The sequence below is a fragment of the Cupressus sempervirens genome, chromosome 7, assembly GCF_028749045.1.
Source record: "Cupressus sempervirens isolate cs-2001-9-10 chromosome 7, ASM2874904v1, whole genome shotgun sequence".
Classification (NCBI taxonomy): Eukaryota; Viridiplantae; Streptophyta; class Pinopsida; order Cupressales; family Cupressaceae; genus Cupressus; species Cupressus sempervirens.
Window position 1 is genome coordinate 907,025,811 of NC_143124.1, and position 27,164 is coordinate 907,052,974.

The window sequence follows — 27,164 nt, forward strand, 5'->3', positions numbered from 1 at the left end:
GATGGCAAGTTCCAAAGGAAGAGTGGGCAGACAGAACATGTTTATTTTGCAATATGGGAACAGTGGAGACAGAGCAACACTTTGTCATTGAATGCTTGGCTTACAACGACATCAGATCTGATTATACAAAAATTCTGCAGAACAAGGACTTCAACTATTTATTTGAGGAAGATCAAGTGAAAAGAACAGCGGAGTTGATTATCAAAATTCAGAGAAGAAGAGACAAGTTAACCAAAACTTTGCAACTGACTAGTTTGGCTCCTGACTTGGGAGGGCGATTGCATGGGTCCCATAGACTACTTTAGTCTCGTGGACGTCATTAAAATCTATCATATCATCATATCATAATGCCGACGGTTTGGAAAGGGAAAGAGAGTTGCCTCTTCGGGAACTCGACACTGGGTTCTTGCGCTTGTTTCCCAGTCCAGCGGACAAGCAAGCGCCACAATTGTTCATCTAGATGCTTCGACCATGTGCTGCGGAAGAAGCAACATGGGTGAAAATTGATATTAGCTCGAGGTTTTTAAGATTCATACCAATGCCTCTTATTCAAATTCCTTTCTGCTTTTCTGATATATGTGCTCTCAATTTGTAGAGCCAGTGTTAAGGAACTTTCACCTGAAGTTAAAATGAGGATAGAGACCAGCTACAAATAGCCTAACCTGGGCGATCGAGATTTTGATTTTCTTCTTGTTTTTAACAGCTGTGGACCTGTGATTATGAATTTTCTCTTTCTTGTTAGCATAGCTGAGGGCTTGTAGAAGCTCAGATTCGATTATCGGAGAAACCGGTATTGCAGTTTCAAACCTGATAGTCCCCTTCATCTTGGTAGTTTTTCAGGTCTCTGAAATGGTAGTAACCAAAAAGAGAGATCATAAACCAGTACAAATTTAACTTTCAACCCATTTCAATTGGATTTCCATATCACCATAAAGGATTTTCAGTACATTTTGCGACATTTTGCGCCACCAATTTCGGTTGAGAGGCAAAGTACGTGACATATATCTTCAAGTTTGTAAATGTTCCTGTATTCTGAAGTTTTTTGAAAGACTATGCAGTAAACTCTTGTATGTGGATTACAACAGTTGCCGCAACTGAAGGACAGACGGGAAACTTTGCGGTCAAAATTAGAAGTTCTTGATAGACTTGTGTCATTGGAGATGGATAAAATACTTGCTCAGGGCATAGGGGAGGTATTATATTGTCAAATTCAGAAAGTTACACGATGTTGTAATTCCAAATTGAAATGATATGGGTGCCTTTAATGTTTGTTTATATTATGGTAATTGTAACTTCTCTGAGAGACTTATATACAAAATGTGGAAGCATAGACAAGACATGCCAACTATTTGGCAAAATGTTGTTTTTGATGATTATAGAAACTTTTGATCATAGTAAAGAAAATCAAATCATCCAGGAAATTAGCAAACTCAGATATTATTCGATGCATATCTGTTGTTGATCACAATTAAAATTTACCGTGCAAAATTCTTCCAGACGGATTCTGCATGTCAAGCATATTCAGGCATGCATGTTCCATCTCATTGTCTCACCCCTAAGCAATTGGGCATAAAAGAAGGAACTAAAAGTCTAATCAAAATATTGTCTCAGAGCATGTGCAACAATTATTTGACAAAATGCTTCAACTCTTAATTGCATAGTGCCCATGCAAACTCAAGCTCAATTATAATGTTTTACTTTATCAAGAGCACCGATGTCATTACTCGGTCCATTAGAATCACAAGAAGCTGCAATACTAACTTAGCTGTTATGCAGCTCTTGCATAGAAGGCTCTTATCCCTCTTCAAATTTAAACTTTTTGGATGTTGGGTAACTTCTGACAGTCAAACCTTATTAAACTGACTATCTAATTGACGAGCTATAGCAGCAAATAAGATGAAATTAAAAATGCTATCAATTCTGTGAAAAATGAGTAAGATATTGTTTCAGTTATGGTGCTATATTTGCAGATATGATATGGACGCTGCTTAGTTTCAAGAGAGTGTAATAACAGAAAAACACGAGTATTTGATGTGTAAATAATTGGATATATGAGTTGTAATAATCTCTTTTATTGCTTATTGTAATTGCCACAATCATTTGTCACATATTTGGTGTCGTCTGGTTGCACGCCTGGGTTGTGAAAAATGTTTTGGGTCATGGTGGAAGCCACCCGGAATCCCCAGCCATATGTGTTCAATGAAATTTGAAGCAACTTTCATGGTAATAAATTCTTGCCCCTTGCTGGCCATCCAAAAATTGACACTCTGTATGCTCATTTTGAGTCCTTCTAAATTCCTTCCACTGATCCAACACTCACATCGCCTCATCATCTGGAGAGATACAAAAATTGTGAAATATTTGTCTGTGTAAAGGATTGTAGTTTAGAAGTGTCAGGGCTTGCCCCCTTTCAATCCTTCTCAATTCATGAGAAAAGATCCTGGAAAAATTTCTGTGGCCTGTATTACATGACATTGAAGAGATTATGAACAACAAACTCCTTCACACATAGATCAGTCTAGAAACTCAGTTAAGAAACTCATTTCCGTTCAATAGTTTTTGGTAGTCCCTAACGTATAATCATAAGTGATTAATCTGTTCTTTTGCTCCTGCATCAAAAAACATTTTATACTTAAAATGTGTCATTAAATGACTTGAAAGGAATGCGGTTGTTTCATATGTCTGCCTTTCTTCTAAAGTTGGCATTGGCATCATCCCCACAGTGGAAGAAAAGTACCATATCCTTGTACATCTGCAATCCACTTTTATACATAGGAATCACCTAGAAACATAAATAAATGTCGAACTGTCCATTCAATGTTGAAGAGAGGTTGTAGTGAATGTTGGTGCAGATCATGATCTGAATTAGGAATTCAGATTACAATACCTGGTGCAGAACCTGCAGTATTGTGACTAAATTGAAAGCAATTAAAATGCAACAGTAGATGTTTCTGCAAGCCAAAAAGTCATCCATTCATTTCGAAAAAAAAGAGTTTATACAAGCTTGATGGATCCCAAGGGTCACCATTATCCCTTGGAAATGAAAACAAAAAGTCCACAAGCTAATTAATTACAAAATAAACTCTAACAACTATAAAAATTACAAAAATCTATATTAAAATTTATGTCTACTTGTAGAAGTCATAACTTTCTACTCGTAGCTCAAAATCACGAACCCTCAGAATTTCTGGAAAGATCTTCTAGAGTTCTCCATTTAGTGTCTGAAGTCTTAAGTGTAGCTACGACTTTGTGGCCCTGCCAAAACCCAGAAATGCCCCAGAGGCCTCCAAAAATGCAAAATACTAGAACATAGAAAATACCAAAATTATATTTAGGATTTTTCCCCTTTTTTGCTTATGAAAACATCCTCAACATCTTGCTGGACTATGTTTTGATCAGATCAATAATTCAACAATAACATCACCATCTCACGTCATTTCAACTGACATGCAGGGCCCCACAAAAATGCTGCATGAATAACAATTAAACAAAGTAAAAAACATTGCATGAATACCAATTAAACAAAGTGGAAGCACTATAGATGTAGCAGCCTGGATTCTTTACCCCCTCCCTTCAACTAATGTACAAACCCAGAAGAACACAATAAATACCCCACATTAGACACTTTAATAACCATTAGCAATTTATAGTTAAGTTTTGTGATAATATGAAAACTATTTCTCCCACTGGAGTTTTCGTATACCATAGGCCCTTAGTGTTTTCCAATACCGAAGTATCCAGATTCATGGAGATGGAGAAGATGATGCTTTCTGTATTAAGAATTTTGGTCTTTGCAGGCCTGATTATGGGCTTTGAAGCAGCAAAATCAGGTAATAATACTCATCCCTTGTTATGTTTTTAATTGAAGGGAATGAATGTGTATGCTTGTTATTTTCATTAATGATTGAAGAGAATGGGATGGGTATGTTTGCTATTTTGATTTGTTGAATGGTTATTGGAATAGAGGAGTTTGATTACAATGGTGTGAGGGGGTCTTCACATTGGGGAGATCCCAAAGAAGAGTGGAGAACATTTGGTCATGGTAGACATTAATCTCACATTGATGTGATAAAAAGAGATATTGAGATATACCCTAGTTTGGGAAAGTTGCACAAGAGCTATAAAGCAGCTAATGCATCTCTTGTGAAAATGGGCCATTACATCATGGTAATCTACTTTCAGTAGTAGATTCTATTGTTTGTGTTTGAAAACGGATTTAGTACTCATGTGAAGATTGACTTGAGCATACTTGTGGTGCAGGTGAAATGGGCAAAAGGGGCAGGCACCATGCATGTTGATGACTAATCTGTTTAAGTTTGTTCCAATATTGTAATATAAGCATAGTTTTCTCAAATTGAACTTCATCCATATATCATATATTCAGAGACTGCAAATGCGGAACAAAATCATTGAGAGCGCTACAAATTGTGTATTTTCCAATAGAATAATAAGTCACCAAATTCACCTCGGACGCTGCTGCTTTATTCTCAACAAAATGCTTGCAAATTCACAACAAACTCGCTACCTGAGTGTGTGGTGTGGCTCTCAAATTAGTCATTCAAGATAAGCCCTGACTGACTCGCTACCGACAAATTTATCAATATCATTCTCCTCAATGGCCGAGAAACAAGAAGACCAGCTGAAAAATCTGTCAGCCAGAAAAAGAAGTCACTACTGATCAATTTTGTTGAATGAATTTCATTTCCCTAAAGATCTCATTTTTGTACTCAGTGTGAGATTTTAAAATAGATGCTCCTAATTTCTCCATTGTCTTCATCTTGTGGAATTGTTTGTGGCAATGTAAATGCAAGGAAGATGAACTGTACACATATTTAATTTCCTTACAATTTATTTGTCAAAATTTCCTCTGAAAATTGTGGGAATGCATTGTGTGACAGATTAATCCAGCATAGAGTGAGAGAAGATTGTATTGATTAATAAAAATAAATTTAGACCTAGCCCAATTAGATGCTATGAAAAATAAAAAGATGCCAAGATTTTTTCAACTCCTTTGAGATATGGATTCACAGATATCCACTTGTTCTTCGCTGTAACCTTGGATTGTTTTGACTAGGACACATAATATATGGCATTACCCTTAGTTGCCGATTTGGGTTCGAGAATCCAATTCGTGGATTCGTGATTTTTTATATTTTTCTCAATATGATTCAGAAGGATTGGTGAGTACATATATATAAATATATATTTATATATATGCATTATATTTATGGATTCGTGTGTACTTATTCCAAGTTTAGCCTGTGGGTACTTGGAGATTTGTGACAGATTGGTGCATGTCTGCATGGATTCGTGACAAATTTGTGCAAGGTCCGGATTTGACCCTGTGGATTCATCTAGATTCACGGTCCGGATTTGATCCTGTGGATTCATCTAGATTCACCATCCGTGAATCCGAAGGAATCCACAGGGTCACTTCAAACAGATCCACATGGTCAAATCCAAACCCTGCATGAATCCAGCACGAACCTGTTCGTGAATCCAGACCCAGTTGGACCCAGATCTGGTTAGGGACCCGGATGCGCAAATTCGGTAACTAGGGTATTACGTCTGTGACATGTTACTAAAAAAGAATCTGGTCTGACATGTGTATGAATGCATTTCAACATTTACTGATTTTAATGAAAATTATTATTATTTGTATTTATGAAGGTTCATTACTTATTATATTACAGTACATAAATTTAATTGAATATCAAAATAATAATAAATATTTCCACCCTCGAGAAAACATTGAGTGAATCATTTATGATGGGAAAAAGGGTGGAGCAGTAGCACAGTTCAATAAAGAAAAGAATCTTCTATTGTTAAGACATTAGCATTTATGAGAAAAACAGATCATTTCTCAAATTCTTATATTGGTTTTTGTGCTGGGAGCTTATTATTAATAAATTTAAGTGTATAGTTTAATTGATTTATGCTTTATTGGTTTTGGTGGTAGTGTATTACTAAATTAAAGGATATAGTTTAATTGATCCATGTTTCATTGGTTTTTGTGGTGGCAGGACATTAATAAATTAAAGTATACAGTCTAATTGATCTATATTTCGTAGTTTATGAAGGTTTAAGTATATAAAAAATCTGATTGGATAAATTTAAAGGTAGGGTGATATTTATAGATTAAATAGAAAATGTAATTGAAAATGTGTAATATTGTAACCTACACGATGGTCAGAATGCTGATCAAGGATCATGGTTACGGACCATGATTAGTCTTTGAAGGTCATAAGAACAGGAACCAAGTGGCAATGACTACAGACGTATGGTAGCTCTGCAGATGGGGCAACTACCTTGACAAAGAAGTCATTGACTGATGCGCCATCCATGTAGAGAGAGAGAATTAAATAAGGAGAGATAATGGATTCAAAGAGAGAGAATATTAAATAAGGAGTTATAGATAGAGGGAGAGATGCAGTGAGAGATCAAAGTCAACAAAAGGACTGAAGTTCACTTGTGGATGAGAACCTAGAAACCCATAATCAGAATGAGCTAAAACCTTACACTGTTTGGTGCAAGTCCTAGTCTAGAACTTTCGACGAAGATGACATAATGCTTTATATTGTTTTCAGAAAACGAGGAAGCATCAGACAACATAAAGGACAACACATTTATTCATGACTATGTATGCCACCAGATGACATGGAAATTAGCTGATGGGCCCAGTACAAATAAGTTGCATCATAGCCGGTGCCTCGCGTTTCTGGCAATAGAGTTGTATATACGTCATTGAACAGAACCCGTATCATGCAAGGACAATATTGCATCCTTTGTGAGTACTATTTTGTGTCCAGGCACATTTGGGGGGGACACAATTCAATTTTCGGAACACCCACTTCGGATTTCAGAGCACCTGTTTGGGATATTTTGGGGTTTGGACATTCTCCAGGTGCATGTAGGCAGTTAAATTACATATGTATGCATTGGTAGTAATATATTCGCAGAAAGAATGAATTCAAGGCCAGTTAGTGAAACCATGTTTGTGTTTAATTGGCATGTGAAGAGCTGAAATTGCTGGGTAATGGCGGGGAGTGAAGAGAAAGCTTTTTCAATTGGGGACCAATGCCCAACCCTACAACACTGTTTTCAGTGCTTTTGGGGGATGAGTTCAATTCTCAGCCGTTTTCATAGCTTTTGTCAATGGATTCGCCAATGATGCAGGAGAAGAAACTGAAACCATTGTTGCCATCAAGCCTTAATTGTAGAAATAAGAGCATCAATCAAATTGATCCATTTAATGTTTCTGGTGATGTTATTGCTCCAACTAATACTACTGTTATAGCTACAACTAATTCTGAATCAACTTGTTGGGGGAATTTTGGATAGGTGCCAAAACCAGCTACTAGGGGGGATTGTCAGAGAGATTGGCTGCCAGGGGAGGGTTTTATGCACCCAGATTAAATACCACTTGGTTTAAGTCTGGTTCTACTCTTTCTTCGCCAAGTGGAGTTAGATCTCCATTATCGACCATTCCACCTGGTCTCAGCCCTATTACCTTGCTGGATTCTCCTGTTAATTGACTATAGTCTTCGTTCTTGTTTGATGCATCATTATCTGAAGTATACTGTTTTGAATCAAACAAATTTGATCTAAGGCTGAATGTAATTCTGGAAATTATAAGAAATGGGCATTTTAGTTAGGTGATAGTTCCACTTAGGGGTTGAGTTGACAGAAGCACCTTAGGTTTGTTATTAATGGGAAAAATGAAATTGGATGAGAATTAGATATTGAATTACTTGTCATTCTAAAGATTTAGGAAATGCTCACCCACGTTTTGTTTAGCCATGTTAGGTGTTTCCTGTACTCATTTTCTGACGAGGGAGAACCAAAATGGAATTCAACTGTGAGGTAGTGGATGGTTCTGAAATTTTTAAATACTAGCCAACTTAGCTTAGTTTTAGTTAGGATTTGAGATGCCAATTAAACAACTAATGCTCATGTCAGCTACAGGAAGTAATTGTCTGTACATTCCCTGAACGGCATCAACGTTGTTTTATTTTAGTAGGTTTGTTCTGGAGTAGTAAAAAGGAAATCAAATAGGAACTAGATTGCAGGGCTTCTTAGGATTCGGGAAAACTAAGAAAATGATCTCTCTAATTCAGTTGTAGTTGGGAGTTGAAACATCAGATGTTCACAATCACATCTACACTCATGTCAGGTCTCATCTCTATTTGAGCTGACATGCTTTTCTAGCCTTTTTTCTTGTAAGTTAAATTATGTATATTTCAACCTGTTAAGTTGCAATGCTGCTTTAGTTTTGGAGGGAGTGTCATAAATCAGTAAAAGATGTCAAGAGAAGAATTCTAACACATACTTGTATTGACCTACACCCATTTTAGCTGCTAACCTCTTGTTTGTAGTTGATGGATCATTTTCTGGCAAAGAAGAATCAAGAGACACAAGAAGAATTAGATTTTAAGTTTTCATATGATTTTGCAAAAAGAATGGCCACCTTAAAATTAGTTCCAGGAAGGGATTGAGATGACATACACATCCTAGGCTCGATTTCGATTGGCAGAAATTTAAGAAATGCTTCCTTCTTCAGTTCTTTTCTGGGGAATTATGATAGGAAAAAGCAACAACATTATCAGCCATGACTCTTTTCAGCCAATGGACTTTTTTGAATTTGCTGATAAATCAATACTCTGGTTTTTTCTTTGTTTAGTGTTCTTTTACTTTACTGGGATTGTTGTGATTTGATAAAAGGACATCAAAAGAGAGTTTGAAACAGCTTAGAAACCTCTTCACACCTTTTGTTCACAGCTGATAAACCTTGTACAGATGATTAGAATATTGTGTATTCTCCTCTCATCGCTGCTGTTAATGCTGTGAGATTCGGTAGGCTTGTTAAATATTGGGAAATGCACAATCAAAGGAAAATTAGATAATATAATTTCTGCTGAAACTTCTGAGGAATATTCATGTTAGTCTACCTAGAGTCAGCAGTTGAGCAGAGGGACGCATCCCCCCACCAACACTTATGTTAGCTATGGCCTTCAGTTTTAGGTGTTATATCATATTGTGATGGGTAAAACACAAGGAATCAAATAATAACTGGATCATAGGCCAGCTATAAAAGTTAAGAAATGACTGAGTTAATTCAGTTTTACTAACCCTACTGGAATCACCACCTCACATCACTTTCAATCAAGGATTTATATTGAGAGATTGACTTGGGGTAGGGAAAACTAAAGCAATCCCATCTTAGCTCATACTTCATCTGGTGGGTAGATTGGTAGGACTGCTATGAGTTACCAACAAGAAAATCAAATTAGATCTAGCTATTAGAATAACTTGTGATTCCAAAAACTTTAAGCCATGCCCATCTCAGCTCAGTTTCAGTGAGGTGTGAAAATGATGAACACCACATTTGATCCCATCTCAACCATGTCCACTGTTCTCTCAGATGCAGCATTTTCAGTTGAGTAAAATTTAGTGCTTTATTCTGTATGAGAATGACAGTTTTGTTAGTCTTATAAAATTGTTATTTATAAAAAAGAATTGAAATTGTAGTACCTCAAATTAGTTTCTTAGAAATTTTAGGAATATCTATAGATACCTTAGTCATAATCAATGGTTGTGTTGACAGAGTGGTCTGAAGCAAAAGTTCAGTGTGCCAGTTTCAGATATCCACGCCTCAAAAAGGTATTCTACAAACACACGAAGGATTGTAAATAATTATGATATGAGTTAGATTTAGAGTTTCAAAAGAGTGTCTACTCTCAGTTCCGAGTTCAAGGTTATGGAGCATTGGAGAATATATAAAATGGGTTTGCTGCTAATTAAAATGATAGTACATTCAGAATACATAACCAACGTTTCAATAACAGAAAACTACCTTTAGAGTGCCGACCACCCAAAGTAATGTTACAATAGTAGCAAGATTGAAAACATCTTCTCTTTGTGCCATGTTAAAGAATAATTTGATTAATAAAATTGGAATTCGTCTAAGTTAATGTATATAGAACACTTAGAAATAGAGCTTAAGGCTTTCATGGTGTAGGTTGGGTTTTCTGTCTCTGACCTAATGGCTTTTACAACAACCCACTCCTTTAAAGTTGGAGTGTGGCTCGTTTCCTTCCAGTAGTTTAAGGCTTTTTCAGTGAAACAAAAGAAACCGATATGTAATATCAATAACATGAAAATTTTGCTACACAGAAGAAAAATAGTTAATCTTCTGAAGGTAGTTTTGGAGGACAACAAATGAGAAGTCTGTAGCCTTTTGACATATATTGTTCAACAGGCCTATGCCAGGAAGTGGTAGACCTTTCCATTTATTGTTGCTCTCCTTCATAATACCTCTGCTCTGCTACCAGAATTTTAATTGCATCTGTCATTAGAAAGTGCATAATCTTCGCATCTTTTATCTGACATGAGAGGTGGGGAAAATGCAGAGCTGAAAAGAATTGAACTCCAGTGATCTATGGCTTATAATTTGCAGGCATGGTTAGTTACAATGAGAAAAATAGTATTGTTTTCCCTAGGCGTGTAGGAAAATTTATCTGGGATTTCATGGTGTAATTCTATGCCTAGAAATTCAGGAGCGCGGCTTTAAGTATAAATATTGCAGAATGTTTAAATTGACAAAGTTGTGTTCAAAATCTTGTGAATTCTCGGCGCCACGTCTATGCAGCCTGGGATTGTTTCATTTATTAAAGAGTTATAGTACTATCACTTGCACCTCAAACAAGTGCAATGGTTACTCCGATAACAAGATATATTCTGGAGGTCAAAGGGGAAATACTTAATATATTTTCCTTCTCCTTTCCTTATTTTCTTTGTTCCCCTCCTTTTTCTCCTTTGTGTTCTTGTCTTCTCCTTCTCCTTCTTCTACTTCCTTTTTCTTTGCTTTCTTCCTCATTTCCTTTTTCTTCTGCTCCTACTCCTCCTTTCCCTCCTTTCATCTTCTCCTTCTCTTTCGCCTCTCTACTACTATTTCTATTAGGATTAAACCAAGGACAGAAATAACAGTTACATGCAAATATAAACATTATCAGAAAATAATAGATGACACAAAAAAGAACACAAGACACCAAGATTTAACGTGGTTCACCCAATCCTTTGACTACGTCCACCAAACAGCAAGTCCGATATTATTATGATCCAGTGATTACAACCTGATTACAATCTGTAATCCCTTATAGCTCAATACTGCCGCAAGAACCAATTTTTGCATCACAACAACAAAACAATCCCTAACCCTAAGCCCTTTTATACAAGTATTTTTACCGTTTTAGGGTTATAATTAATAATTACATGTCAGCCCAAAAGCCTGATAAAATAGGGCCCAAATTTTTTTTCGGGGTGTTGCTCCTTTCCCCAAAGAATTTATGAAGTATGTACAGTACTTTCTTGATTAGTCACCACAAACTCTCTCTCTTTACCTTATAATTAGCATTAGGCTTTGGTTTACAATTAGGTGTAGGGGTTGGGAATAGGGTTAGATGGAGAATCATAACTTGAATAACTCACATAACTCTATCCATATAAATAATTTATATAATAGCTACCATCTAAACTTATTGAGTTGACATGCATTTCATTTAATATTGAACTCTTTATAATTTGAAATATTTTGTATGGTGAAAACTTTTTTTTTTTTTTTGGTCGGTAATATATTATTTTATTAATATAAAAGAGATTATATAAAGTATTTACATCAAGAGAATCAAACTTCTACACCCCTTTTACAAAACGTTAACACACAGATCCCCTTAAACTACCTACTGACACCATCTATCGACATTAGAATAAACAGACACCTAGCTATATCGGCTGTCTTTCATAAGGCCATAAGGACACACATGAAATAGAAGACACTTTTTACAATGATACTACTTTTAATAAAAACAAGTATAATCTTGAAGTCACTGAACCATCATCATTCAAAATCAGTTATCAAATCCGCTGGCTGGCTCCAAATCACTTTGCCTTGACTGCAACCATTTCGACCATCTTTAGCCACTACACATTGCTTGGCTTCACCTTGCAATGCAGGCTCAAACGCCTTCCCTCCACTATCATCTCTGTTAACATCTTTATAGCAATAGAGGCCGCTGAAACAAAACAGTGCCCTTCCCTTCACAAAACCTTTTTCTTCCTCATATCATAAAACAAAGGCCCTCTCCAGTCTGCATCGTTGTTCTCAGCCCGATCAAAACCACCTTTCGCACAAAACATTTACATCTTCAACCACCACCTTCAGCGAGGAATCCTTTCCAAAAAGCAAAAGAGACCAGCACTCCACCAATCCTTCACACATTCAAGAACCACACCCACGCCATCATCCTTACAAACCTGCATGTTTTAAGATGTTATAAAGTTCTCCTTTATGATTACATTTCTCAATTCTTGCTGTTTCATCATTTAAAGTTAATGCCCATTTTGAAACAACATCTGCTTCTCTATTCCCTTCCCTTTTTATATGCGTGATTTTGAAATCCTCAAAATTTTGCAATTCTTGCCCAATTAGATTAATAACTGTTTGAAGGTGCCAAGCATTAGTGCTCATTTTAGATATTGCCTGCATTGTTATGAGAGAGTCTCCTTCCAAATGAATCTTCTTAATCCCTTCTTTTATTGCTAAATGAACTGCTAACAAAGCCGCTTGACATTCTACAATATTATTTGTGCCTATGGGAAGTTTCTTAGCTCCTACTATAAGATGTCCTTCACTATTTCTAAACACAACCCCAACCCCTGAAACTCCTGGGTTGCCATTTGCGGGTCCATCGAAATTCACTTTAATCCATCCTTCTTGAGGTGCGTTCCATTCGATCTTTTCCTGTTTCATCTTTTTCTTGTTTGTAACTAGTACCCCTGATGGAGATTTGAATCTTATCCCCGACCATGAAGATTGTAGCACACTGTCATCTTTTGTGTATGGAATCTTCATAGCTTGTTTCCTTGTAGCTGAAACACTTACTGTTTCTTCTATTGCATTAGTAATTCTGTTTAAGCATCTTCTCAAACTCTCCTTTTCATCCCTAAAAATCCTCCTATTTCTTTCCTTCCATAATTCCCAAATAATCAAAGATGGAGCAGCTAACCATATGCTCGATAGGGTTGATTTTCTTTGCATCCTTGGCCATCCATCAAAAACACCCTTTACCGTTTGAGCTCTTGGGCCTTGCCATGGTAATTTGAATTGGACCATTGTTGATGCGAGTTTTGTGTCACTTACATAACATATTAGGATTTGAATATTCGATACGGGATATCAAACATGCAACTCCTCTCTTGAAAAGTTATTACTCATGAAGACATAAGCAATAGCTCCAATGTTCCTTACACTGTTGGATACTCGCTCAGTTTTATCGATGTGATTCGCTGATAATCACGTAGGCGGCCTTATGTAAATTGTTGAGGATGACTTGGACTTTGATGGGATGAAGGTGATGGTGGCTTGATTTGTGAAATGTGCGGAAGCAGATAATGTTGATAGTCGCGATGATGGAGGGTGTGTCTACCGATGATGTTGATGGGAAAGCGATGGTTGTGGAAGGTGAATGGATGAGTTCTATCACTTGATCTACTCTAACTTACTTCTTTCTAAACTTCAACTACCCAACTACTCACTATTCTACTCCTATTCCTATGAATGGAAGGTTAGCAAATGGACGGGGATCGAACCTAATGAGAGCTGACCAGCGGCCTCACTTCCACAGGTGCAATGATTCAAAGGAAAAATAAACTAGTTTACCACACAAAGCTTCCCAACCAGCCGCTAGGATGCTAGTGGCCTAGTATTGATCCCTATCAAACATTTACCAATGCTGCCATACAACTATTCATCTACATTAACTTCACTTAAACAACTTAAAATGCAACCAACTTTAACAACTTGAAAGAAAATCTAACTAAGTGGAAGTAGAAAACATGCAATAAGACCAAATGTTCTTAATCAACATGCAAATCGCAACAATGAAGAAGAGAGCATTTTGGTATTATCTTCGCAACAATTTCTCTGACACTTTACAAATGAGAGCAAATGGCCTTTTATAGGGGCCAAAAATACAACGAACGGTGGAGATTAAAACAAGATCAACTATCTAGATTGGATCCTCAAAACCCTAATTAGGGTTCCCACCCCATCGGCCAATGAGACGTTGCCACCTCATTAATGGACCAATGAAAAAAGTGCAAAAAGTGGCAACCAATGAGAAGGCACCAAAATGGTGGCCAATCAGAAATAAACACGTGTCCTATTTTAGAAGAAAGAGAAATTGCCACTTGGGCTTATATCAAATGATCTTCTAATATAAATCTTCTCTTTTCTTTCATTTTCTTAGCTAAGGCAATGAACTTAGCTAGCCTTTCGTTAACTTCTTCCATAGGAGGACAAGGTGTGTGCTTCGCCTTGAGGTCCATTGACTTTTGTACAATCTAGCAATTAGGTAGAATAGATAGGAGCTCATGTAGAATTGCCTTTGGTTTTGCACGGTTCTGAGTTGCAATTCTAAGTTCTCGCCTATGATCTTGGCCTAATCAAACCTTCTTTTCCCTTTCTCAATCTCATCAACGAAGTACATCCAGTTTTCAAATCTTGTCCCTTGAGCTAGGCCCATGATCCGACTGAGCAAAACAACGAGATCACCATATTCTGGTTTGAAATCTGCCATTGTAAGTCTCGATGATCTTTTAACTCCTTTTCTTCCCTCGCATATCCAATTCTGCTTTAGATGAGTGTAACAGGCCCCTTGGTTATCTTGAAATGACTTAGTCGCTTGATCCATCATTACAATTGTCATGCCCTTGTACTGGGGAATGTTAAATGATTCTTCAATTGCTTGTTCGCCAATGCTGGCCAACACTCTCTTCCCTTCATCAAAAATGATGGAATTACTGTTTAGATCAAATTTGGATGCACATTCCATAATCAATTCTGGACAAGGCAATGTGGGAGGAAAAGCCGCTGCGTGTACAATTACACTCTTGTAAATCCTTTTTGCCAAGGGGGATTGTCCTTCCTTCAGTTTGTCCCTCATCCGTATCATGTCCACTGTACAGATATTGGTGTCGGTTATTCTCTTCATTTTCGAGAAGAAGAAAGTATTGGGCATCATATCCTCTTTTTCTTTCTTAGTGTTCGCCCGCTTGGGATTCTTACTTGCACCATCATCCTCCATGCTCGTCGCTCTATTACGGGATGGTAGAGTGGTGGACCAAAAGGCAAGAAGAACCAAGCGGAGCAATCCTTAGACTAGAACGAAAGATGAATGTTAGCTTAAGCACTCCTTGCAACTCTAGATGATGAAAATTCACCTTAACCGATAAACTTACAGCGACTGTTCGGAACCCAGGATATGACTTTCAAGTAGTTCAAATCCCTTTGCAAATTAGAAATTTACACTCCTAAAACTATGCAACACTTGCCTTCTATGCAAAAATCAAACTTTCATATGCATCTCTTCTCCCAACAAAATTGCCAAAATCTGGTAAAAAAAATGCAGTCCTAAATAGGAAAAAATCATCAGACCTTCACCATGAATTGCCCAAAAATCAGAATCAGATTTGCCTCAATAAAATGCCAAGAATGGAAAATTTTGCCTTTGCCTCAAATTCACCCAAGCATGAAGTCTGAAATCTGCCCAAAAATCTACCTAGGGCACAAATCGCAGTGCACAAATGGAGGAGAAAACCACCAAAATATGCAAGAATCTGCCCACAAGAAAAATCGCCAAGGTCTAAAAATGGAGAAATGCAATCAAAAAATTGCCCAAGCATGCAAAAAACTGCCTTCCACTAAATTCGCCCAAGTCTGAAAAAAATCTGCTCCTCCACAAAATTCGCCCACATGGAGAGGAAGAAATGATTTGTGAAAATGAGATGGGGAGGAGACTCCCTTTATAGCCAATTTTCTTTCTCCATAAAGCTGGCCTACATGGTCTAGGAGAAAACAAAAAACAAAAAATAAATTCAAGTTAAGGCCCACAATTAAATACTTAGCTCAAAAAAAATTAATTTTGCCAAAAGAAAATTGCACTTTTAAATTTACCAATTAGCTCCAATTGCAAAACGAAATTAAATGGCCTTGAGGGTGTTAAATATTTCCATTTAATGAGGGTTTAGTAATTAATATGTCATTAAATTTGGATTTTGGCTAACCAAAAGCCATTTTTTCAATATTAAATTACTAAATTCATTAAAAACTTAAAAGTTTTCAAGGCAAATTAATCCAATTAAAGTCAATTTTTGCAATTTTCTACCAAATCGATTTTGCCAAGCTAAAAATTAAAAAAACTAAAATTGCATTTAGAACCAAAACTCGATTTTTTGCACTTTCCTCATTTCAACAAAATTAAAAATTTTCAGTGTAACACGGGGACGCGTCCCCCCCCCCCCCAAAAAAATTGGGCCGTTTCAGAGACGGGGACGTCCCCGGGACAGGGGGACGGCGTCTCGGCGTTTCGGGCGGCGCCACTTAGAGTGCCACCGTCGCCGGAGATGGCGAGACGTCTCCGAGACAGCTAGAGGTCTTCGAGACGGCTAGAGGTCTCCGAGCATGGGGGTGCGGGTGGACGCCAAGGAGTCTCCTTCATTGAGGGGGGACGCCAAGAAGTCTCCTTCATTGTGGGGGGACGCCAAGGAGTCTCCATTGATTTGACATTTTGATTTGGACTCTAGGAGACTTGTAGTTTTTGTTTGCATTATATACTTATTTTGATATCATGATTCATGGCACATGATAATTATTGTAATCATCTTTATGTCATGACTCATATGATCATTGATTACTATTAGATAGTAGAATCTAGATAATCATACTATTGATTTGAAGGCTGATATATAGAGTTTAGACTAATATTTATTATTTGCTGATGTTTAATGTTTAATGTTCATTGTTTGTTTGTCATTTGATCATGAATCATGATATTCCAGTTGATATGGTATATGCTATACCATATGTATAGTATATACACCCCTACTCCTTTCGCCACCTCCCCATCCCCCGCTGCCATCCCCTTGCCGTCCCCCTGCCGTCCCCAAATCAAGGCCCCTTTGTCCCCCCATCCCGAAAACTTGTCCCCCCGTCCCCCTGTCCCCCCGTCTCCCAGGGCGGTGTAACTATGAAAATTTTCACCAAAGAAAATTTTGAGATTTTCCAAAAACTGAAGTCTAGTTAAAATTTCTCTTTTGAGAATTATCCAAATTTACAGAGTTAAGACCAAATTTTCAAAAGAAAACGCCTAAGTACAAAATTCACAACTTTATCCTGCCAAGTTGAAATTAAATTAGAAAATTATTCGGCCTAAGGACAAAATTGATAGCTCTGAAAAATCAAGTTGAAACCGGGTGAAAATATATCTAACCTTTCTCCCACTGGCTTGAAAGTGTCCAAGGCTCAAAATTTTCAAAACTCAAAATTGTTGGATAATCCAAAAATTTGCCAAGGCGATTAGAAAAAAGGGGGTCCCCAAAATTTTTGGGGCGATGGTGTGAAAACCTCACAACAACCATGTCCCAACATTTCCTTGCATATCGGCATTGAATTAAAAGGTGGTCTGCTAATTCTTCGTGCATCTCACACAAAGGACATCGAGATGGGAAAATTATGCCTATTTTCCTTAATCTTTTTGCTGTCAAGATTCTTCCATTGCAAGCTAACCATGCAAAGGCCCCAACTTCGGGTAAAACATCCTTGTTACAACATAAATCTTTTGAGAAAAAGATTTCCTCATCTGTCTCAGCCAAAATATCATAGCCTAATTTAACTGAGTATTTACCTGATAATGGGCCACACCATATTACTTTATCCTTCCTCATGCTTATCATCACACTCCTTTCTCTAAAGATGTTCTCCATCTGCTGCTTTTGCTCCTCCGTCAGCTCTTCCCTTGACACATCTCTCCAACACCATTCTTTTCCTGTAACACCATCCTCTTCTGCCAGATAGTTAGCAACTGAATTTCCCCATCTTTCTTTGAAGTATGATTTCAAATCACTATATTCATTAACTTCCCCTGGAGTTGTATATCCGTTCTAGGAATCCTCCCAGAATTTTGCAAGTTTCCTGTCCCCCATATGCCAGGAAATGTGTTTTACTATCAGCTATCTACAAGAAAGCATAAAATTCCATATAGCTGATCCTTTTGGAGGGTCCCGGATTGTTAAAATCTTGTGATCTTCATTAGAGTCTAGATATTTACCTTCCAATACCCTTACCCAATATAGCTGTGGGTTCTCATATATTGCCCATATTGATTTGGCTCCCAGTGCTTTATTCATCAGTTTCGAATTTCTTAACCCAACACCCCCTTCATCCTTGGGTCGGCAAATTTTTTTCCATGCTAATAGGGGAATTTTATTATCTTCATTGTATCCATTCCAAAAAAATTTCTTATCTTCTGTTCCATAATACGAACCACTTTTTTGGGGATATCTAAACACATCATTGCGAAAATAGGCATTGCTGAAATTACTGTTTAGAGCATAAGTATTTGTCCAGCCAAAGATAACCACTTACCTCTCCATCCTTCCATTTTCTTTTGACATTTCTCTATAAGTTTATCCCAAAGTTCAGCTTTGTTTCTTCCTGCAAAAAAGGGGATTCCTAAATACTTATTTGGCATTAGCCCCATTTTTATATCCAAAATCCAGCATATTCTAAATTTAACACTTTAGGGAGTGTTGAAGAAAAAGATCTCTAACTTTTTCCAATTTATAAACTGTCCTAAGATTTTCCCATTTTGCTCTAGAGTGTTTTTCATCACCTTTGCTTCCTCTATACTGGCTGATCCAGCTAAAAAAGTATCATCTACAAATTGTAAGTGTGTAAGGGCTTCAGCTGTTTCTGTGATTTTTGTTCCCTTCCATAATCCTTGCTCCCTTTGCTTGTGAATCAGCCTACCTAACACCTCTGGCATTATAATAAAGAGAAAAGGTGATAGAGGGTCACCTTGTCTAATACCTTTTCCCTGTTCAAAAAATCCCTGAGGGCTTCCATTAATCAATACTGAGAAACAAGGTGTATATATACAACTTTTAACCCATTGAATCCATTCTGGATTGAAACCAAGCCTACTAAGCACATTTAACAAAAAGCCTCGGTCTAACTCATCATAAGCTCTTCTTATATCTAATTTTACCATCATACTTTGAGCTTTTGAGTTCGAATAGTATGCACAACCTCATGTGCCACAACTACCCTTTCAAATATGGATCTCCTTGGAAGAAAGCCACTCTGTTCTGTAGAAATAATTGAATTGAGCACTTGCTTGAGTCTATTTGCTATAACCTTTGAAATAATCTTATAAACTGTGTTGCATAAAGAAATTGGCTTGTAATCATCAAAGGTTAGTTGTGTTTCTTTCTTTGGCACTAAAGCTATAAAGGTGTTATTGAAGTCTTTAAGGATGAATCCCCCTTGTCTAGATTCCTCCACTACTTCCCATAAATCTTTAAGACAAATGGAGCTCAATTTTTGAAAAAACATAGCTGGAAAACCATTTGGGCCTGGTGCTTTGTCTCCTCCTAGACCTTTTAGTGCTTGAGAAACTTAACATTCTTTGACTGGGTCCATAAGTGCTTTGTTTTGAGCTGCTGTTATCATTGCTGGAATGACACTCAAAACCTCATCAATTTCAGACCGATCCCTAGCTGCCTGCTGTCCCTTTTGTGAGAAAAAATTAATAGCTTCTATATTAATTTCCTCGTTGTCTTTAATGTGAACCCCATCCGAGTTTTGTATCTCAAAGATTTTATTGGCTGCCCTTCTAATTTTCACTGAGTTATGAAAGAAAAGGGTATTCCTGTCACCCTCCTTTAGCCATACTTCTCTAGATTTCTGCGGCCAATATGTTTCTTCTTTATTTAAACAGTCTTCCAATTCCTTCCTCAGTAGTTTCTCCTACTTAAAGTCTTCCTCAAACATTCCATTTTCAATGACTTTAAGATTCAGAATTTTTAACTTCTTTTCAATTTCCTTTTTTTTATCAAAAATATTGCCAAAATGTTCTCTGTTCCAAAATTTTAATTGTTCCTTGAGGAATTGTAATTTTTTAAAGAAAATGAAAGCTTTGTTACCTTTTCTTGATTCTTCCACCATTCCACAATCATATCTGAGAAGCCTTCTGCTTTAAGCCACATAGCTTCGAATTTGAAAGGGCATCTATCTGGTGTTTTTTCATCTTGAATTCGCAAAAAAATGGGAAAATGATCTGAACCTTGATAAGGGAGAATTTCAGCAGAGCATGACCAATTTGCCTTTGCCCATTTTCCTGCCACTAGAACTCTGTCCAGCTTTTCGGCTATATGCACAAAACCTTCTCTTCTGTTTGTCCCTGTGAACTTCCCCTTTTAAAAATGTATATCTACTAAACCATTTTCATTAACAAAATTACAAAAATCCTTTTGACTTTCAGAGAACCATCCCTTTCCCCCCTTTTTGTCTTCTGGATTTAAGATGGCATTGAAATCTCCGCCTAAAATTGTCACATCATTACTTAGATCTTGCACTTTTTTAGCTATAGATTGCCATAGAAATCTTTTTTGAGCATTACTATTTGGACCGTAAACATTTATCATTGAGAAAGAATAGTGTAGATGCTTTACATAAACCTTAATCCATTGGCAATTGGTGTTCAATATGGACTCCGATATTGCTAAAGTTTCATATCTCCACAGAATCACCATTCCTCATGAAGCTCCCTGAGCCCCTATCATCAGGCATTCCCATCTTCTGAATTTGATTTTAAAACTAGAGAAATCCTCCTCCTTAATCTTTGTTTCCTATAGAAGCACTAGGTCTGGCTTCGATTGATCAAGATATCTTTTGATCAATTGAATTTTGTCAGGGGCGTTGTAGCCCCTGACATTCCATGATAGGATTTTCATGGCTCCTGGGAAAAGGCCTTTTCCCGATCTCAATATTTTTGACTGGCTTGCATCCTTTCTTGCCATTTCCAATTTAAGTTTAATAGGTTTGGGGCCCCTTTTCTTTTGACCTCCTACATTTGGCTTTTTCTTTTTTGAGCTGGTCTGTTCTATAGTTCTTTCGTCCTAGATGCCTGGCATCTCCAGTAAACCTAAATCACTAAGATTGTCTTCCCCTATTGGTGAAACCCCGCCATCCTTCCCACTACAGCTCTCCAAAGTTTCTTCAAAGGAATCACACAGATTTCTACTTGGAGATACTTCTATGTCTTTAAAAACTATATGATCCTCTTCTTCTAGAGATTTCCCACTTCGGGGAGTTCCCATATAACTTCTTTAGCTCCTTTGGGATTTTGAGATTCTTGCATAATAGATTCATCAATCATGTCTGTCATCCTTTTTAGAAGAGGGGGATTGTTTACCTTTCCTTGTAGCTCTTTATCTCCTACTTGATTGCATATTTGCAATTGATCATTGCCGTGTTCCAGCCCTTGTTCCAAAGGAGTTTCTGTTACCATTCAAGTAGAGGTCTCTTTATCCTCATTATATTTCACAGCATATTCCTGGTCTTCCTTTTCCCTCATTGCTGTCTGCCTATATTTTGAAGGTTCCTGATTTTCACAAGGATCAGTTGTGGGCGGCTGATTACATGTTTGAATCTCATTCTCTAGCTGACATTCTCTCATTTCCAATTCCTCAAGGAGTTTGTTTGCCTCCAGTCCTTTCCCCTTCCTATAACTATTACTTTAAAAAGTCATCACTGGGAGTGGGATTTGCTCCCCTTCCCATACCTCTATCGGCTGTTTCCATACTCCATATTTCATGCTTAGATTAATAAAGTCTGGGTATGGGTTACCTTCCTTCAAGATGATTAGGATTCTCAGGTGGGAGGATGAATCCTTATTGTTTAGAACCAACTCTGCTCTGACAAAATCTCCAATCGTGTTACCAATCTGTGCTAAAACCTCCTCCCCCCAATATTCCACTGGTAAGCTGTAAAGATTGACCCATATAGGAAACGACTGCATTTTTTCTTTACTAGGATCAAAATTTGGCTCCCAATCCTTCATAAAAATACCCTTTCCTTCCAAAAGGTAAGGGCCATTGTTTAAAATATCACATTTATCTACTTTACTTGGTGCTATTCCCATGTAGAAACCATTTGTTAGGGTTTTCATCCTGCATTCTACCCCCCATAGAGCTTTGCATCCCAATCTTATTGTTCTAACAGAAGGCCATGGGCCTAACCATTTGAAGAAAAAAGCTTTTTCTTTTAATTCCCCTATCAATTCTTGCTAGTTTGCATTGTCAATATGAACAACAGACATTACCTCATGGGTGATATTCTCTTTTGGGGTTTGGGCTAGAATCTCCACTATCTCCTTTTCCTCCGTTGACGCTTTAATGGGCTGTTTTGGCCTGTAGAACTTGTGAGCAATCTTGGTGTAATCAAGTTTGTCAAATCTTCTGTAAAGCACATCCTGACCTTTTCTCCGATTTCCCCATTTCCACTCATTCCCCCTGTTTTGTCTTCTTTGAGGCAGATTAAAACGAACATTCCTTTGATAATAGGGTTTTGTTTGTTGACCCCCATTTCGACCAAATCTATTCATCGACCATCTGTTAGTAACCTGCTGTCCGTAAATCCAACCTTCATGGCATCTGAAATCTGATCGTCCATCTGCATTCCTTCCTGAAATCCCTCTGCCATTTGCAGTTATCCATTGCCCCCAGTGTTCAAACCGCGTCTTCTCCTACTCCATCTTGAAAACTAAAAATATTATTACATAGTAAAATGTTAATTTAAATAAAAGTTCTTTTTGATAGTTTTATGTATTAAAATCTTAAATTTTAAAACTTCAAAATAAAATGTTAAATAAAATTCAAACAAATAGTTACCCCAAAAAATATTGTAATAAATTGAATAGTTTCTTATATTTTATGCTGAGAATACAAACCATAGTTTCTATCATTGATTTTCTATTTGTTGATAAGTAGGAGATATTTTCTAGTGCAAGTCAAATTGTTAAAAACACACTCTACTTGCAACTCCAATACTATGTGTGTGCTTTCAAATCCTATAATGTTATTTATATGAAAAACTTAACTATTATCGATTTTTTGGTAGTGTGTAATCTTTTTGGCTAGTATAACATATATTCCTACCATGTTCAATAAATTTGTTAAAAAATATATATATAAATAATTTTTTCGGTAGTGTGGAGTCTTTTTGGCTAGTATAACATATTTTGCTACCATGTTCAATAAATTTGTTAAAAAAAACATAAATAGTTACCTATGTTAATATGTTAGCACTATAGAAACAACTTCACATCTCTAAGTATCTTTGACTTTACTTATATATATATTCCTTAGCATGATAACTTCTAATTTAAGAGTAATTATGAAGACACCTTGTAATATATATTTTTATTTTAAATAATAACTTCCTCCTAATTATATTTTCTATCTGTACTCTAATGAATATTACTTCTCTTTTTTAAAACATGATTTGATTCCTTAAAAAAAAATTAACCTTTGGTGAGATTCTTACTTAATTTTACTTCGAAATCATGCAGAGTACAGGTATTATGAAGGAGAGCAGCAATAAATGGAAAGGTGTACCACTTCCCGGCGTAGGCATGTTGAACAATATATGCCAAAAGGCTACAGACTTCATCTGTCGTCCTCCAAAATCACCTTCAGAAGATGTAACTATTTTTCTTTTCTGTGTGGCAACATTTTCATGTTATTGATATTACATATTGGTTTCTTTGGGCTCTCATTTTAAAGGATTGGGTTGCTGTAAAATCCATTAGGTCAGAGACAGAAAATCCAACTTACACTTTGGAAGTCTATAGTTCTATTTCTAGGTGTTCTATATACAATAACTTAGACAAATTCTAATTTTATTGGATAGATTATTCTTTAACGTGGCACAGAGAGAAGATAGTTTTAATCTTGTTATTATCATAACATTACTTTGGCCAGTCAGCACTCTAAAGTGGTTTCCTGTTATTGAACAATAGTTATGTATTCTGAATGTACTATCATTTTAATTAGCAGCAAACCCATTTTATACATTCTTCAATGTTCCATAACCTTGAACTCAAAACTGAGGGTAGACAGTATTTTGGAACTCTTAATCTAACTCATATCGTAATTATTCACAATCCTTTGTGCGTTTGTATAATACCTTTTTGAGGCCTGGAAGTCTGAAACTGGTGCGGTCTCAACTCAATTGATTGTATCAATAGCCAAGGGAGGGAGAACCTTAAGGGCTTCAATCTTGTGTGAATTTTAATACTCTATAACTTATGTCACAATGGACCTACTTATTGTGGTGAAGAAATCTAGAGTTGAATCACTCTTAGTCTTACCATTACATGCATGCGTTTATCATTACACAATTATTTTGAGTTACTTTATGTTTAAATTTCACATTTCCTTGAACTCAAGATGAACGACCGAACAAGATGTGACAGCAATCCATAGGAATAATAGCACACAACACTTTATCACAAAAGTTCCACAGAATTCCCCTTGGTTATAGCCACCTCGGTAATAACTACCTCTACCTCGGTCTGAACTTTCACCTTTCCGCTCGGTCTTGCCTTTATCTTCACTTTTCCACTCAATTTTATTTTTATCATGATTTGTTCTCTCCTATTCAGATCTATTGTTTTCACCAAAGGATCTACTTCTTCCCTTAGAGAATCTATCACCTCTTCCTCTCTGCCATTGTTCAGGTCCTTTGTTCAATTTCTCCTTAGCTTTCAGGGCAAACTGATAAGCATCCTCAATGCTCACCATTTTCACTAAACTGATCTCCTCATTTGTATAGAGGTCCTCAATCCATTTAGGTACCTAGCAACTCTTTCCACTTCATCTTCAATTTGTCCAGATCTGATATCTAACCTGTAAAATCCCTCGGTGTATTCCTTCACAGAGCTATCGTTCTGCTTCAAACTTTGCATTCTCCCAACTAGGTTAATCTGATAATCACTAGGAAGAAACTTTCCTTTCAACTTGTCTACTGTCTTATCCAATACCTTGATTTTAGTTGTACCTCTCTTTTGGCTGTCTTGTTGTAGATGCTCCCACCACAGGATGCATTACCTTTCAGCTCTTCACCTTCTTCTCATCTGCTATGTTCTCCTACTCAGTATTTCTCCATTTGTGTGATCTAATCCATTGACTCATCTAAATCCAGTTTTGTTGCCACTTCCGACACTATGAATTCTTGGTCATGTTGTTTGAACTGATCAATGCCTTGACCACCTTCCACTTTTGTATGCACCACATTTTCAACAAACAGCTGCCCAAGTTTTCGCTGATGTTCTTCAACAAAATTATAACAAGACATCGGAGGAGCATCTGAGACATTTGAACGAGGTATTGGGAATTAAGAAATCACATTCATTATTTGCAAAGAAGTCCAAATGTAAGTTTAGGATGACCAAAATCTTGTACTTGTTATACATCATTAGTGCCTAAGGCGTTGTTTGGCTCCCGCCTTGGAAACTCACGGAGATGGGGGTTTCATTGGTCTGTGCAATTATTACAAAAGGCTTGTGAAAGAATTTTCATAGTTGGGAGCTCCAGTAACAACCTAATAGAAAGGGGAGCCTTCCATTGGGATGAGAAGGCGCGACACATCTTTGGCAAATTGAAAGAAGTTATGAGTAGTATGTATCCAGTACTTGTGCTTCTAGACTTAACTTGACCATTTGTCTTGGAGTGCGATATGTCTAGTTTAGGCATTGGAGCAGTGTTGATGCAAGATTGGGAGCTGAACAGTTGTACTTGATATATGATAAGGAGATGCTCGCTGTTATGCGTGCATTGACCAAATTTTGCTAGTAACTCGTTGGGCAAAATTTGTTGTGGACATAGATTACAACTTGATATATTTTCTAGAGAAAAAGGATTTGAATGAGCGACAATAAAAATGGGTGATCAAAATCTAAGTGTACAATTTTGACATAGAGTACGCGGAGAGGAAGATTAATGTAGTGGCTGACACCTTGTTAAGAAGGCCCACCATATGTTCATGGTTGTGGATGTCAATAGCGTGGAAGGTCCATCTATTGGTTAAGTACTCCAAGAATTCATTTGTGTGCTAATTGATGGTTGACCAGATACAAGATGATAGGTACCAAGTGGTGAATGATGTCATTTACTATGAGGACCAAATTTACTTGGTACCTGAATCAAAGATAAAGGAGAATATTTTGAAGGAAGTTCACAAGGTGCCTCTTGTTGGACACCCTGGGTACGTTAGGACATATAGGCAAATTTGGGAAAGGTTCACATGGAAGGGCCTCAAGGATGATGTACTACAATGTGTAGGAATGTTATAGTTGCCGACAGAACAAATATGAGCACACTCTACTAGTTAGACTACTTCAACCTTTGCCAATAACCAACTAGAAATGGGAAAGTATCTCATTGGACTTCACTATGGGACTTCCCAAGGTGAAGGGGAAGGATTGTGCTTATGTTGTGGTGGATCGTTTGACCAAATATGCACATTTCTTTGCTATTCCAATGGATGTCAGGCAACTCAGATGACCAAGTTGTTTTTTCACCTACACATTTGTCTGCCCACTTTTTGGATGGAATTATTTCACTTGGCAGGAATGGAGTCATTGCCGAGTACTCAGTACCATTTACTGGTGAATGGCCATATGAAGATTGTGAACAAGTGGTTGGAGGGCTATCACAACAAAAAACGAGATCTGTTGTTAGAATATATAGTCCACTAATATAACTGAGAGGGGGGGGGGGTGGTGAATCAGTTATTCAATTAATATCACAATTATCAACCTTATTAAACTTTAACCATATGAGCAATATAATCAGAAACTACAAGAAGATATTCATACACAATAACACCAGATATGTTAACTAGGGAAACCCTTGATCAGAGGGAAAACCCTGGTGGGGAGGTACCCATAAGATGATGTACTAATATAAATATTCATTGTTAGAGGATGGACCCTATTAGGAGTCAATAACAACATTTAGTACATATCAGTCCTTGTTAGGAGACTTTGAATCCTTGTTAGGAGATTCCAACTCTGTTAGGAGTTGTGGCAACCCTATTAGGAGTTGTGGAAGATAGTTGGACCCATTGCCCAAACCAAAGTAACAAGAATCGGAATCGGATCGGAATCGGCAAGGCCGAATCGAATCGTGAATCGGCAATGAATTGGTAATGAATCGGCGATGAATCGGCAAATTTGAAAAAACCCTTTAAATTTAAAGATTTT

At 37.0% G+C, this 27,164-nt stretch overlaps 1 protein-coding gene across 6 annotated transcripts in view; it reads left to right on the forward strand.

The window, feature by feature from the left end:
- Positions 1-328: 328 nt before the first annotated feature.
- LOC149550448 (GDSL esterase/lipase) overlaps positions 329-27,164 on the forward strand; it is a 93,870-nt gene continuing 67,034 nt past the window's right edge. The window contains exons 1-4 of one of the 6 annotated variants that reach the window (XM_089793476.1): positions 330-990; positions 1,086-1,193; positions 9,605-9,660; positions 23,469-23,600. In XM_089793476.1, the coding sequence (XP_089649602.1) occupies positions 23,481-23,600 (120 nt within the window). In that variant the 5' untranslated portion in view covers positions 330-990; positions 1,086-1,193; positions 9,605-9,660; positions 23,469-23,480. Of the gene's footprint in view, positions 991-1,085; positions 1,194-9,604; positions 9,661-23,468; positions 23,601-27,164 lie in introns of all 6 variants that reach the window. The other 5 variants (XM_089793475.1, XM_089793478.1, XM_089793480.1 and 2 more) reach the window with 5 other exon arrangements.